Raw genomic sequence first — 14,151 nt, forward strand, 5'->3', positions numbered from 1 at the left:
GCCTTTTATTTCAAGGCCTGCACTTGTATGTCTGCAACTGCATAGCACAATCAACCAAGGGAATAGCAGCAGATGGGATTTTTTTTTCTTCCTTATTCTGTCAGTTCTGAGTCCTGCCACCATGTAAATGAGTCAGCTCCTGTCACTTGCCTCAGCTCCTGCCAACCTAGCAGTTTGAAAGCATTTAAATGCAAGTAGATAAATAGGTACCATTTTATGGGAAAATAACAGCATTCGGTGTTTTACCATACACTTTGCACTGCAGTATGATGTGATGCAGGCCATATAACTGCAGAAATGTCTCCAGACAGCACTGGCTCAATAGAGAAGAGAACCACCTCCAGGACGTCTCTCACTACTATATAGGATTTCTTCTTCAGAATCTTCGATTTAGAATATTTCAATATTTTTTGTTGTTTCTCTCTCCACGATTAAATTTGCTTCTCTTTCTCACAGGGATTGATTTTTCGGTTCAAGTTCTTGATGCTGATCACATTAGCTTGTGCTGCCATGACAGTAATATTTTTCATTTTCAGTCAGGTGAGAAATCTAAAATGACTACAGAAAATTATTGCTATCTAGTAACATTGTGTTCTGCTACTTTGTTTTTTATATCCTGAAGCAATGCATCAACAAGGATTCTTTTCATATCTTTATTTCATAACTGAGGGAAAAGAGGAAGCCTCATAGATTTCTTTCCCTGGTTTAACATTAAACCCAGCTGTTTTTCTTGTTGTTAGCTCACTGCAGACAGGGAGAACATTGGGTTAAAGCCATGCAGTGGAGCGAAGGCCAGAAATAGATGTTTTGGAAGAGGGGGAAGTCTCTCTACTGGAGATGAAAATCATTGACTTTGTTTGTTTGTGCTAAGTCTACTCTTATGTCTTCGCTGCTGGATTATATATCAACTTTTTATCCTGTTTAGGTGACTGAAGGTCACTGGAAATGGGGCGACCTTACATTTCATTGGAACAGTGCCTTTTTCACAGGGATTTATGGAATGTGGAACCTATATGTCTTTGCCCTGATGTTCCTGTATGCACCTTCCCATAAAAATTACGGTGAAGATCAGTCAAACGGTGAGATGCACTTTCCTGCAGTTGTGATTCCGTTACACTGATTAGTACAACTAATCAGTCAGTTAGGACTTCAGCATGTTTAGAAGATCCTTAGCATTATATGCATAGTTCTATTGATTATGGGTGTCAGGTTCCGAAATAAAAGACTCCAAACCTTGATGATGATGGTTAGAAGATGCTTTATCGGTACAGACTGACATCCATAAATAATGAAAGGAAATATTGTTGGAGCTATTGCTCCGTGCTCCCCACCACCTTATAAAGTCTTGTGCCTAAGTAACCCATTAAAGCAGCCCCACCCTTCTACCCGCACTCCTAATCCATGGGCTGCCCACCCACACACTGGTGACACCCACCTCATTCCTACCTACTTCCTACTGCGTACAGGGAATGTCAGCAAGCCACAATCAGCCCCGGTCCTGCCAACACTTTCAGCCCCGGTCCTGCCAGCACTTTCAGCTCCCAGTTCAGGCCAGCACTTTCAGGGCTGCTAGGCTTAATACCTTCCCTCTGGGAGCCTCCCATCGCTCGGAAATGCTTGCAATTCAACAGCGGAGAAGGCTGGCGGCTGCCTTATGACGTCATCCTTTCAGGAATGAGAGTAGGCTGTAGCAGCGGCTGGCAGCCTCCTGGAGGCAGTAGGATCAAGGTTAGCTCGGTGGGCTGTGGCTGCGGCAGCCGCGCCAGGACTGACAATCGGTTTTAACTGCTAATACATACCCCAAGTTAGTGTAGTTATTTGATTTGATTGATATGGCCACCCATTTGCGTGGTCTGAGTAGCAAACAATATAACAATAAAAGTAATCGTTAAAAAAGCAAAAAGTAACATAGGTTACTTTATAGGTTCAGCTAATCTCCTGACCCCTGGGCCTAGGAGAACAGTAAGGTCTTAAGGGCTTTTTGAAAAGGTTAAAGGAAGTTTAGATTGTGGAAACACATACTAAGGAAAGAATGGAAAAGAGATTTCTAGATCTGATCATTGTTTCCCCCCCCCCTATTTTAATTACACATGGTACAACCCATCTATAACAGCTTGTTGCATAATCTTGAATGAAAATAATTCTTGTACTAGATCCTGAATTGAAAGATTATTCTCAGATTCTTTATATCCTGAGATTTATACACACTTATTAAATGGATGTCCTAGTGCACAATGTTTATTTTTTAATAAAAATGTCCTATTGCACATTTATTTTTATTAAAAATAAACATTGTGCAATAGGACTTCCATTTTGTGCTCTCTCTCTTTCTCTCTCTCTCTCACACACACACAGTCCTGCTTGTTGTTAGAAAGAGGGACTGTTATTGAACAAATATGTAGATGCATGTAGAATTGCACAAAGTGGAGAAATAGCCCATATCCCCCATTTTTTTAATGGAAACTATGTCCATTCATGAAACTTCTCCATTTGAGTCTGCTTATTTCTTTCTAAATGCTGTGGTAATGCTGCGATAAAACTATCATCCCAGTTACGCATTTATCTCAAATGCAATTTTATGTTTTCAGGCGATTTGGGAGTTAATACTGGAGAAGAACTTCAGCTCACTACTACCATCACTCATGTGGATGGACCAACCCAGGTTTACAAATTGGCTCGGAAGGAGGCCCAGGAATAATCACTTCGGCACAATTGTACTTGTGTTCTAAATACAAATTACACAGCATGATGGTAGTATTTTCTTGCAAGGATTTGTTTGGAATCATCTGAAGGGTGCATTGCAGAAAATAATGACTGTCTGGCAAGAACTAATGGGATGCTTATTATCCATGTATCTTTCCTGGGGAGAATCTTTTGTCAAGTTTGAATTCTTTTAATTCTTCATCTTGATCAATATTCCCCAATCTCAAAATACATTGGGTGTACAATTCCCACAGCCAGCTAAACTAACCAGTTTGGGTAAGACTGGTCTTGAGTATTAGTACCAGGAATAAGGTGGGAGGAGTGGTTACTCCATAAGTATTTCCTCCTTACCTTTGGGTGTATTTCACTACTTACCAACACTCCAGCTGCTGCTGCTATGGATGTTCTTGGGAAACTAATTGGAATACATTATATGCTTCCTAAGTCAAGGTTTTATACAACAGTCCCAGTGCATATGTCTGGAACCAGTTTAGTTATTTGCATCATATGTAGCCAGTTCAATATTTACATACTTTTAATGAATGTGTTCATGATCTTTTTTTCATAGTCTAGTGTAACACTGCCTTTTCTAAAGTTTGGTACAAAAAGAGGACATTTTGAAACCTCTGTTGATGTATGAATACGTGTCCTGAATGCTTAACAAGTCTTTTTGATGTAGATATCCTTTTATATACTTTAAGAATTCTTGTTTACTTATATATAATTCCATAGAACTGAATGGGGTGTGCAAGCGTGTATGTATGTGTTTTAAATTCTTATTTTCTTTCTTTTTTAAAAAATGCTCTAAGTAGCCCTGGGGACCACTGTAGTTCATCTTTTTGTACTACAAATAAAGTATCAAAATATGTTGTTTTTTGTTGGCTGAAATTTGGGGGGAGGGAGGATATTGCTGCTGTATTTTAATCTGTCATCATCACTGTGCTTCTTTAAAAATAGTAAACATAACTGGAATAATGCTGACATCTACTGGAGACCAAATGTTCTCTCATGAACCACAGTTACTCTAATTTCACAACTGAAAATCTAGTTTAAGCAAATGAGTGGAATAATATCTATATCTGAGAACCAAGATAGTAAAATATTCCAAACAACATGAATAAAATATGACATGCCTTTAAGTATCATTTGGAGCCAAAATTCAAGAAGGAATGCCTGAACAAATGCTATTCCTCTCCTCTGTTTTACAGAACCCTCTTCAAAGACTTAATTCAATGCTGTTGAAATTGGGTAGATTGGAAAAATTGGGGCAATGCCTTCTGGAGTTAATGTACAGAATCAGCTCAGAAAGGAGTTCTATTTGGATCATGGAAACCAGTATTAGTAATTTTCACCCTTGTTTATTGTAATGATGAACATGTGGAGGATAATTCTTAGAGATGATAGCTTTCATATAAACTCTTCCCATTTTAGGCAATTTCAAGAAGTGGTTTGAGGATGGATGCTTTTTCTTTGCTCCCTCTTTTGTAACAAACTTGGAAATAGAAATTGAGCGGGCAAAAGTCTTCACATGGATATCAATGAATCTATGAGAAATAGTATTATGTTTAGGAACTTCCATGAGCTATACAATATATTCTGGATTTAAACTCGATTTCATTGATGGCCGGATCAGGATTGGGGGCCAGAGGGGGGAGGGGTGTGGCTGGGGTAGTCGCAGCTGACTGGGTGCTGCCTGGGGGCACAGCCAGCTTGGCATTGCTCACATGGGTGGTGCCTGTAGGGGCCAAGCAGGGTTAGGGAGGGAATCCAGGGGTCTCTGGTGGGTAGGGCTCATCCAGCAGGATGAAATGAGGCAAGGCAGGGGGAGGGCAGCTACAGCAGGAAACCATAGGCTACCGCATGCTTGCCACCCTTTGTGTGCGGAGGGGGATGGTTTCCCGCTGTAGCCACAGCCTGCCAGCCCCTCAGCTGGGCAGCTAGAAAGGCTGCAATACCAAGGTGCATCGGGTGCATGAGTGGCAGACCCAGGAGAGGGAGGGCGCAATGCTTCCCTGGCCACTACCAGACACAACACATGGTGCTTGCCTGGGCTTCCCCAAAGCACATTATTAGAACCTCCAAAATGGTTTTTAATTTGGCCACTACAGTATTATGGAATAAGTAACTCAAGATTCCTTGTAAAGTCGGTTGAGTCAATTTTGCTTGTTAAAAGCTGTAGGCTTTGAACCAAGTCTAACTATTTCCTGCATCCAGTATGTTTACTCTTAGATGTGTCAAGTTGGGATCCAAACCTCCTCCCCAACAGTTATAAAACCCTAGAGGCCCTGAATTTTCATGTGTTTCAAACTATAAAAAAAATACTTAGCCAGAATTAAAGAGGAAAACACGCTAAAACGCGTCAACATATAAATATTCATTTTTAGAACAAATGCCAATCATACCAACTTATATCGGTCAGTATTTCTATTGCATCTACGAAGGGCCATTTGGAAGATTGAAAGCAACAAAACATGTCCTCAATTCAGTGTTCTACATCTGGGCTGGTAAGAGTTTTCCTCCTCCAACTGCACATTATCTAGTTTGCTACATTCTGATACGCAAGTCTGATATATCCAAAGTTCATTAGAAATTGACATATTCCAAATTTTTGGTACATAACTGAGCCTTAAGTTCACATGTTTAAACCTTAATACTCATCTTAAAATCTTATTAATAAAAATACAAATCTTAAACCAACACTGGACAACCAAAGGCAAGCTCCAGATCAAATGGATTAAATGATTTAAATGCATTACATCTCCAGTATTTTTATTAAATGATAGGTAGCTTTCGGAGGGGGGGGGACATTTGCTAATAAACATGAAGTTTTTTTGATGAATTAATATTTTAATATTGGAAGACACAAATCCAACCTTTTTTAAAACCTGAAGTACTGATAGGGTATTCCAATTCTTTATTTAAAAGTTTGCGATACATTTTGAGGCCGGATAGAATGAATCCCAACAGCTTCAGGTTTTCAGGCTATCAGACAAATAGAGTGGAGCAAAAGCTGTATCTTCCTGTCACAAAGCTTTTAATTCCATCTATATGGCATATTTCTGTAAAATTGTGTTGATGCTGGAGGCCAGTCTGGGCATAATGTAGAACAGTAAAAGAGAAAAGCTGTCAGAGTTGTAAAAGACTGCTTTTTCTTAGAGAAAAGTAATCTTAAAGTACATTTAAAAATAAGGGGTAACGTTTCTGAAATCGATCCCAGGATAAGATGGTGACGATAGAATGGTTTTGAAAATGTATTTTAAACTTCTTCCTTTCCATTTTCAGTGGTGATAGCACATGTCCCCAAGACAATTGCTTTCTAACCTCTCCCAAAAACACCTCTGTTAGATACTTTCATTAGTTGAGGCTCCCAGGATTGAATGAGTCTTGACTTGACCTTGTTTAGTTTTAGTTTAGTTTTATTAAATTTCTATACCGCCCTTCTCCCGAGGGACTCAGGGCGGTGTACAGCCATATTAAAACACATGAATTTATAAAATTTAAAACCAATTAAAATCAGATATATAAAATTTGGCCATCAATTTAAAACACACCTACACCCATTTAAAATTCATATTAGGCCAGTCCGGCTTGCTGAAACAGAAGGGTCTTAAGGGTGCGGCGAAAAGTGTGCAGGTCAGGGCTAAGACGAAGCTCTAGGGGCAGCTCATTCCAAAGGGCTGGTGCCCCCACAGAGAAGGCTCTCCCCCTGGGTGTCGCCAGTCAGCATTGTTTGGCCGACGGCACCCTGAGGAGCCCCTCTCTGTGGGAGCATCTTGGCCGGTGGGAGGTTGTTGCTGGCAGAAGGTGGTCTCGTATATACCCCGGTTCTAAGCCATGGAGCGCTTTAAAGGTGGTAACCAACAGCTTGAATCGCACTCGGAAGACCAATGGAAGCCAGTGCAGCTCACGCAGGAGGGGTGTTACATGGGTACGCCGAGTCACACCCATAACCACCCACGCGGCCACATTCTGGAGCAGCTGGAGCCTCCAACTGCTCTTCAAGGGGAGCCCCATGTAGAGAACGTTGCAGTAGTCCAGACGTGACGTGACGAGGGCATGAGTGACTGCGCAGGGCATCTCGGTCCAGAAAGAGACGCAACTGGTGTACCAAGCAAACCCGATAAAAAGCTCCCCTGGCCACGGCCATCATATGATCTTCCAAAGACAGCTGTGCACCCAGGAGAACACCCAAGTTGCGAACCCTCTCTGTGGGAGCCAAGCTTTCACCCCCAATAGTCAGTGATGGTGCCAGCTGACTATACTGGGCCGCCAGAAGCCACAGCCACTCAGTCTTGGAGGGGTTGAGTTTGAGCCTGTTTCTCCCCATCCAGATCCGCACGGCCTCCAGGCACCGGGACATCACATCAAGGGCATCATTGGGGTGGTTCGGGATGGAGATGTACAGCTGAGTATCATCAGCATACTGATGGAATCTCACCCCGAAACCACGGATGATCTCGCCCAGCGGCTTCACATAAATGTTGAACAGAAGGGGCAAGAGGACTGACCCTTGTGGCACCCCACATACAAGGTGCCTCGGGGTCAACCTCTGCCCCCCTGCCAACACAAACTGCACATGGTCGGAGAGGAAGGAGGAGAACCACCGCAAAACGGTGCACCCCCCACTCCCAACCCCTCCAATCATCGCAGCATGATACCATGGTCGATGGTATCAAAAGCTGCTGAGAGATCTAATAGGACCAGGACAGAGGAGCAACCCGAGCCCTCCAGAGATCATCGACCAATGCGACCAATGCCATTTCAGTGCTGTGCCCTGGCCTGAAGCCCGACTGCAATGGGTCTAGATAATCGGCTTCATCCAGATACTGGGGAAGTTGTCGCACCACCACACTCTCAACAACCTTCGCAACGAAGCGAAGGTTGAAGACTGGGCGGTAATTCGCTAATACAGCCGGGTCCAGAGAAGGCTTCTTGAGGAGAGGCCTCACCACCACCTCTTTCAAAGAGGGGGGAAGTAACCTTTACTCAAAGAAGCGTTAATAATCCCCTGGAGCCAGCCTCGTGTAACCTCCTGGGAGGCCAGCACCAACCAGGAGGGACACGGATCCAATAAATGTGGTAGTGCTAAGCCTCCCCAGAATCCTGTCCACGTCCTCGGAAGTCACAGGGTCAAACCCCTCCCAGATAACATTCTCAAGATTCCCCTCCATCAGTCCATCCGGATCTACCCAATCAGAGTTCAGACCTTCCCGAATCTGAGTGACTTTGTCATGCAGGAATTGCACAAAATCCTCAGCCCTGCCCTGCAAGGGGTCTTCCCTCGCTCCCAGATGAAGGAGGGAGCGGGTCACCCTAAACAGGGCAGCTGGGCGGATCTCTGCAGACCTGATAAGAGCGGAAAAATAATTAAATTTTGCCACTTTTATCGCCACTAGGTAAGTCTTACTATGAGACCTCACCAGTGTTCGGTCAGATTTGGAGCGACTGGCCCTCCAATCACTCTCCAGGCGTCTTTTCCGGCGCTTCATCTCTCTCAGCTCCTCGGAGAACCAGGGAGCCAGTTGAGATCGGCACCGGGTCAGAGGCCGCAAAGGCATGACACGATCCAGAGCTCTGGCGGCCACCCTATTGCAGGCGGCCACCAGCTCTTCAGTCCCACCATGAGCCAGAGCCTCAGGGAATGGCCCAAGCTCCATCAGGAACCTATCCGGGTCCATCAGGCGCCTGGGACGGAACCACCTATTCGGTTCTGTCTCCCTGCGGCAGGGTGTAGCGGTTCGAAAGTCCATGCGAAGGAGGGAGTGATCAGACCATGACAAGGGCTCGATGACTAAATCCCCTCTTTCCAGATCACTCTGCCACTGACCAGAGACAAAAATCAAGTCCAGAGTATGTCGCCCCAAGTGAGTAGGGCCTTGAACTAATTGGGTCAGGTCCAAGGCCGTCATGGAAGCCAAGAACTCCCGAGCCGCCATAGACGTTTCTCCGACAGATGGCAGGTTGAAGTCCCCCATAACCATAAACCTGGGGGTATCAACCGCAACCCCGGCTATAGAGTAAAGATGCTTTTCTTTTTTACAATCTGAAGGCCAAAGTATGATGTGCTTCCTTCAGGACACATTAAAACTCTTCTTGTCTTCTCGCTCTCTCCTTTAGTTTAAGAACTAGGGACTCATTCACCTTGTTCGGCTTTCAGCTTGATTTTTAGGATTAACCTAAGCAAACACACACACACAAGGATTTTAGATCTAGCAAAGAAAAATTCAGATCCAGCAACAATTTAGCCAAAAACGCCTTACTGTTACAAGAAAGGAGTAAGCATGCTTCATTGCCCTCTTCCATCTAAATTCCTCTCAACTGGGTCCCCCATAATTTTTGCAGAGCGGCTGCTTAAGTGGTGAGTGGAATGACAGAAGATAAATTATTTCTCTAATTCTTCTAGACATCTGAAACAGAGAGGAGTTTAATCAGAATGACCTTCATTCCTTCTAGTGCTGTTATAACAACTGTGCAGCCCATTTTAGGATGGCTAATTCTGTATCTGTGCCTAGAGCTCCTCTGAATAATCCATAGTAAGCCTGGTGATGAGACATGTGCTTGGAGGTAGCTTATATTTTACTGATATTAAAATAGCTTAAGCAGAAGACTAAAATGATCCCAAGAGAGCATTGGGGCTCAGCATGGACCAAGCTTTGTAGCACTCCTGTCAAAACAATGTCTGCTATCTCAACCTAGATTGTCAAAGAGATGTCACAGAGGGTCTGTTCCCTCAGCATGCTTAATCCAGGCAGTCAATCCTTAGGGCGCTACTGACAGTGTGCTGTCACACCAACAATTGAATCAAGTCACCAATTGGGAAATAGAAGCCCTGCTTATGTCCTCCAGAAAGTGCCTGGCGAGCCCATGAGTTTTAGCACCAGAAGATCAGTAAATTTTTATTTGATCATGCAGGCACGTTCTGGACTACTAGACTTTGGTACAGAGTTTTGCATTACAGAGGTTTGTATTTCCAGATATATTTACTTTCTAGCTCTTATCACTGTTTTTGGAGGACTAAGTACACAAAATAAGAGAGATGAGTTTAGCATTATCAGAAAATGACTGCCTAGTTGGAATAGGAGTTTGACAGGATCTAATCCCCTGGAATTTAACTTATCCCCTGGAAAATAGATAATTAAGTCAACTAACTCCTTTCTGGTGTTCCCATCACTCTTATTGATCCAGTTAAATGTGTTGTGGGAATGGGAATACAATACAGTAAATCATTTTCAGTAAATCATTCTCATGATAAAATGGGAACCTAGAAATTGATTTTTACCTTAGAATTGTTGGACTAAATGATAACTACCGTAAGTTCACACATCACATTAAGATATAATGTGGTTTGTTAGGTATCATATTGGTGAATTCACAAATTGTGACTTGGTATCTTATCATAGTCTTTCCCAACCCAAGAGCTTCAGCTCCCTAACTTTTCTACATAATATTGTCCTTTTTGACAATTCCAGTTTTTTAAGTCCACATGCCAAAAGCCTTTAGAGAGAAGGAAGACTGGAGTTAGCATAATAAGTGAATCTTGGACTCAGCAACCATCCCCTCTCCTGTCTTTTTAATTGTTTTCTCCATGTTGTCTATAACCAACCTGAAATAATAGCTGTAGGTTAGGGAAGGGATCAGTGGGAAAAGGGACAAGAAAAGCCATAAGTACTCAGGCATCACAATTTGGTTGGAACTGCTAATGAACCTTCATTTCTGGGTATGGCTTAACCAACCTAATCTAAAAGAAAGGAATCAATAGGCACACCAACTTTATTGACACATCCTGTGCATGCAGAGATAAAAATACTCTCCATTAGGAAATGTTTTGCTCAGACAGAGCTTGTATGCTAAAAGGTGCCTAAACTTGGAGACACTTTCTCAATGCAACAACTGTTAAAATAATTCCATGAAAAGCCACTCCTAACTTGACTGGAAAAACTTAATCCAACAAATGTAGAGAGACTTTTGTGATTTATGGCATGATCCTCTGTGCTCCTATTAAATTCCTCTCACGTTGTTCTCCTGGAGACATAGCATCCAACCTTCACATTATACACAATGGGCATTTTAATGGTGATGTCACTGGGGATTATTATTGTCTAACTAACCATGTTTTCTCATTTAAGTAGCAAGGTGGTATTGCATGGTGTGTGTGTGTGTGTGTGTGTGTGCGTGTGTGTGTGTGTGAACAGAAGCATATCAGTAACTCTATAAGGGAGTGAATATTTATATGCATTGGTGTCCATTAAAAGGGAGGGAGGGAGGGAGGGAGGGAGCTTTTCTGTAGCTTTCAGTCAATGCATAGAAAAGCGCTCTCTTCAAAGGGCGGGCACGAAAGGCTTTCAGTCACCATGGTTATGTCCTCCAGTTCTCTGAGGAAGAAAGCCGTCAGCAAGATTAATCAGCATTGATCGTGACCAGCTTCACTCAGCCCACACGCTATTGAAACAAGCTGGATCATAGGAGCTGACAGCAAGAACAGGAGCTCTTTGACTTATGACTACAATCAAGCTGACAATTTCAGTCATACATCGTGAGGGTATAAAGCAGGTCACGCGAGCATGCCCGATTTCACCTTTTTTACGTCAGTCATTAGGTGAACACAGCGATTGTAAAGTGAATGTTGCAGCTATTAAACAAACATTGTTCGCTATGAGTTGTTTTTTTGCTGGGAGTAAATAGCAATTTCTGGCAAAAAATATCAAAAATCAGGGTTACAGGGCTGCAGGGTGCTGCAAATGTCCATAAATGCAGTTCGATTGCCAAGTGGCCAAAATGTGGTCATGTGACCATAAGGCAGTGTTGGTGAACCTTTTCGACACTGAGTGCCAAAACGGGAGTGTGCACACGGGGGGGACTGCTAGAAACCAGAAGAGCAGCTCCCTGGCATGCATGCGCACACTGGAAAGCTGAGCTTCCATTTTCCGGCATGTGCATGCGTACTGGCCAGCTGGTCTTTGCACGCGTGTGCACGCCAGAAATTGGAAGACCAGGTGACCAGCGCACAAGTGTATGCCGGAAACCGAAAGCTCAGCTTCCTGGCACTTGCATGTGCACCAGGGAGCTGCTCTTCCGGTTTCTGGCGCTCCTGTGAAGACCAGCGACGGCTGGTATGCCCCGAGAGATGGCTCTGCTTGCCACTTCCAGCACGCATGCCATAGGTTTGCCATCACTGCCATAAGGGGTGGTCATCAGGACTTTGAATCCTTTTTTCGGGGTCTGTCATAAATTTGATCACTCGCTAAACAGCCAGTCGTAAGTCAAGGACTACCTTTATCAAAATACCAGTGTGGATGAATGTGGGCAAAGGGTCTCCAACCACAAGGCGGTGAACCAGTGGTGGTTGCTACCAGTTCTCCCCAGTTCTTGTGAACCGGTAGTGGAAATTTTGAGTAGTTCGGAGAACTGGTAAATACCACCTCTATCTGGCCCCGCCCCAATCTATTCACTGCCTCCCGAGTCCCAGCTGATTGGCTAGAAAACAGAAAAAAACTGTTTAAATTCTTGCCGCGGGGTTTCAAAGGGCCGCCCTACAGCTGATCAGCGGTAAAAGGCAGTGTGGTGGTAGACCGGAACACTCCAAAAACAAATGGGTAGACTGGTGCGCTCCAAAAACAAATGGGTAGACTGGTACAGCTCTGCAAGCAGTTAAAAGCCTGGTAGACCAGTACCTCTGCTAAATCCTAAAGAATTGTCACATGACCATCAAGCCACGCCCACAAAATAAGCCACACCCACAGAACCGGTAGTAAAAAAATTTATAACCCACCCCTGCGGTGAGGGTACCTAATACTCCTTGATCCTCCTGTTGCCCCGCTCCAACAACAACTCTGTGAGGTGGATTGGTCCGAGAGAGAGTGAGAGGCCCAAGATCATCGATCTGGCTTTCATGTCTAAGGCGAGACTAGAACTCACAGTCTTCTGGTTTCCAGACCGGTACTTTTCGTTATCGTATCTTCCCATCACCAGATGAACAAGCAGATTTAGAAACCAGTTTTGCAGCTCTGTAAAGAACCCTGAAAAGGTTAACGTTTAAAGTAAGTTAGCTTTTAAAATTAATGTTCTTGATAATGCAGCCACCCAAGGCCAATTAAGTAGCAGTTGGAGCATGCAGAGAAAGAGGCAACCTTCAATAAATGCTGCCAGCTCTTGAGTATTTTAAAGACTGTAGTATAGAAAAGAAAAATAATTCTGTTTAGGAACCTTTAATTGTTTTGTACTATCTTTACATAGCTCAAGAATTTAATTGGGCTGAACGGGCTTAGAATTCCAACTAAAATGCCAGTTAAATTCCCATTATAGCTTCCATTCCCCACCCCCCACCCCCATTGACTTAAAGTCGTCTCCATTTTCAGTTTCGTACTGAAGTTGTGCTATCTTCTGAACGTTAATTGAAGGTTAGTGTTTTCTCTCCAGCAGAAGGCAGCTGAAAACTGCAGCTGAAAAAATCCCTCTTACCAAAAGCATTTGTGGATACAGGATCAGTAGAAACATTCAGGATAATGAGGACAGAGCAAAAAAAAAAAAATCAGTAACAGTAAGAAACTTTCTAAGGCAGCAAGAAAAAAACTTCGATCAAAAATATCCTGAAATCAGGTATTATTATTATTATTATTATTATTATTATTATTATTATTATTTATTGAATTTCTATACCGCCCTTCTCCCGAAGGACTTGGGCGGTGAACAGAATAAGATTTCATATACCTATAATATTTTTTTTTTTTATAAACAGTAAATAATAAATTGAGTCAACTTAGTGCATCTAAGACCTTGGCATAGAATTTAGATGTTTATGCTAGCCCTGCTTGTTGAAACAGAAAGGTCTTCAGGGCATGTCTGAAAGTGCGAAGATCTGGGATTATTCGTATTCCAGGGGGTATTCTGTTCCAAAGAGTAGGTGCCCCCACAGAGAAGGCTCTCTCCCTTGGAACTACTAGACGACATTGTTTTAATGATGGTACTATGAGTAGGCCTACTCTGTGAGAGCGTATTGGTTGGTGGGAGGTTATCGGTTGCAGCAGGTGGTCTCGTAAATTGTTATGTCCATATAAGGGCATCCGCCCTGATTGGCTGCCAGCCATCGGGCGGGAGATTTGAATCCCTGTCTAGGGGCGGTGCGTCTGCCGGGAGCGAATATAAGGAGAGCTCCGGCAGCGCGCCAGCAGTCTTCTTTTACTTGTTACTATGTAAATAAAGTTTGTTACATGTATCGAGCTGGTCACGTCTTCTGTTCCTGCGCCTGATCTAACACTGGCGACGAAGGACTAGAGAAGAGAACCTGAGAAAGACTCACGGCACGATCGCCCAAAGAGCTGAAGTCACCTCACCACAGCGACTTCCAGAATGGCTACCCCGCAAGCCCCGATGACCGCGCTGAACCCGTTCGACCCATCCCGGGAGAAGTGGAGGTCATACATGGTCCGATTCCGGCAGTTCCTGCGAGGC

General features: G+C 43.5%; 1 protein-coding gene across 1 annotated transcript in view; it reads left to right on the top strand.

Annotated features, from left to right (window-relative positions):
- WLS (Wnt ligand secretion mediator) overlaps window positions 1-3,553 on the top strand; it is a 38,707-nt gene extending 35,154 nt beyond the window's left edge. The window contains exons 10-12 of the mRNA XM_070939469.1: window positions 457-540; window positions 926-1,079; window positions 2,589-3,553. Of these exons, the coding sequence (XP_070795570.1) occupies window positions 457-540; window positions 926-1,079; window positions 2,589-2,698 (348 nt within the window). The 3' untranslated portion in view covers window positions 2,699-3,553. The remainder of the gene's footprint in view (window positions 1-456; window positions 541-925; window positions 1,080-2,588) is intronic.
- The last annotated feature ends 10,598 nt before the right edge of the window (window positions 3,554-14,151 follow it).

The sequence above is a fragment of the Pituophis catenifer genome, unplaced genomic scaffold, assembly GCF_029215685.1.
Source record: "Pituophis catenifer annectens isolate HBS135680 unplaced genomic scaffold, rPitCat1.0.hap2 SCAF_3, whole genome shotgun sequence".
Classification (NCBI taxonomy): Eukaryota; Metazoa; Chordata; class Lepidosauria; order Squamata; family Colubridae; genus Pituophis; species Pituophis catenifer.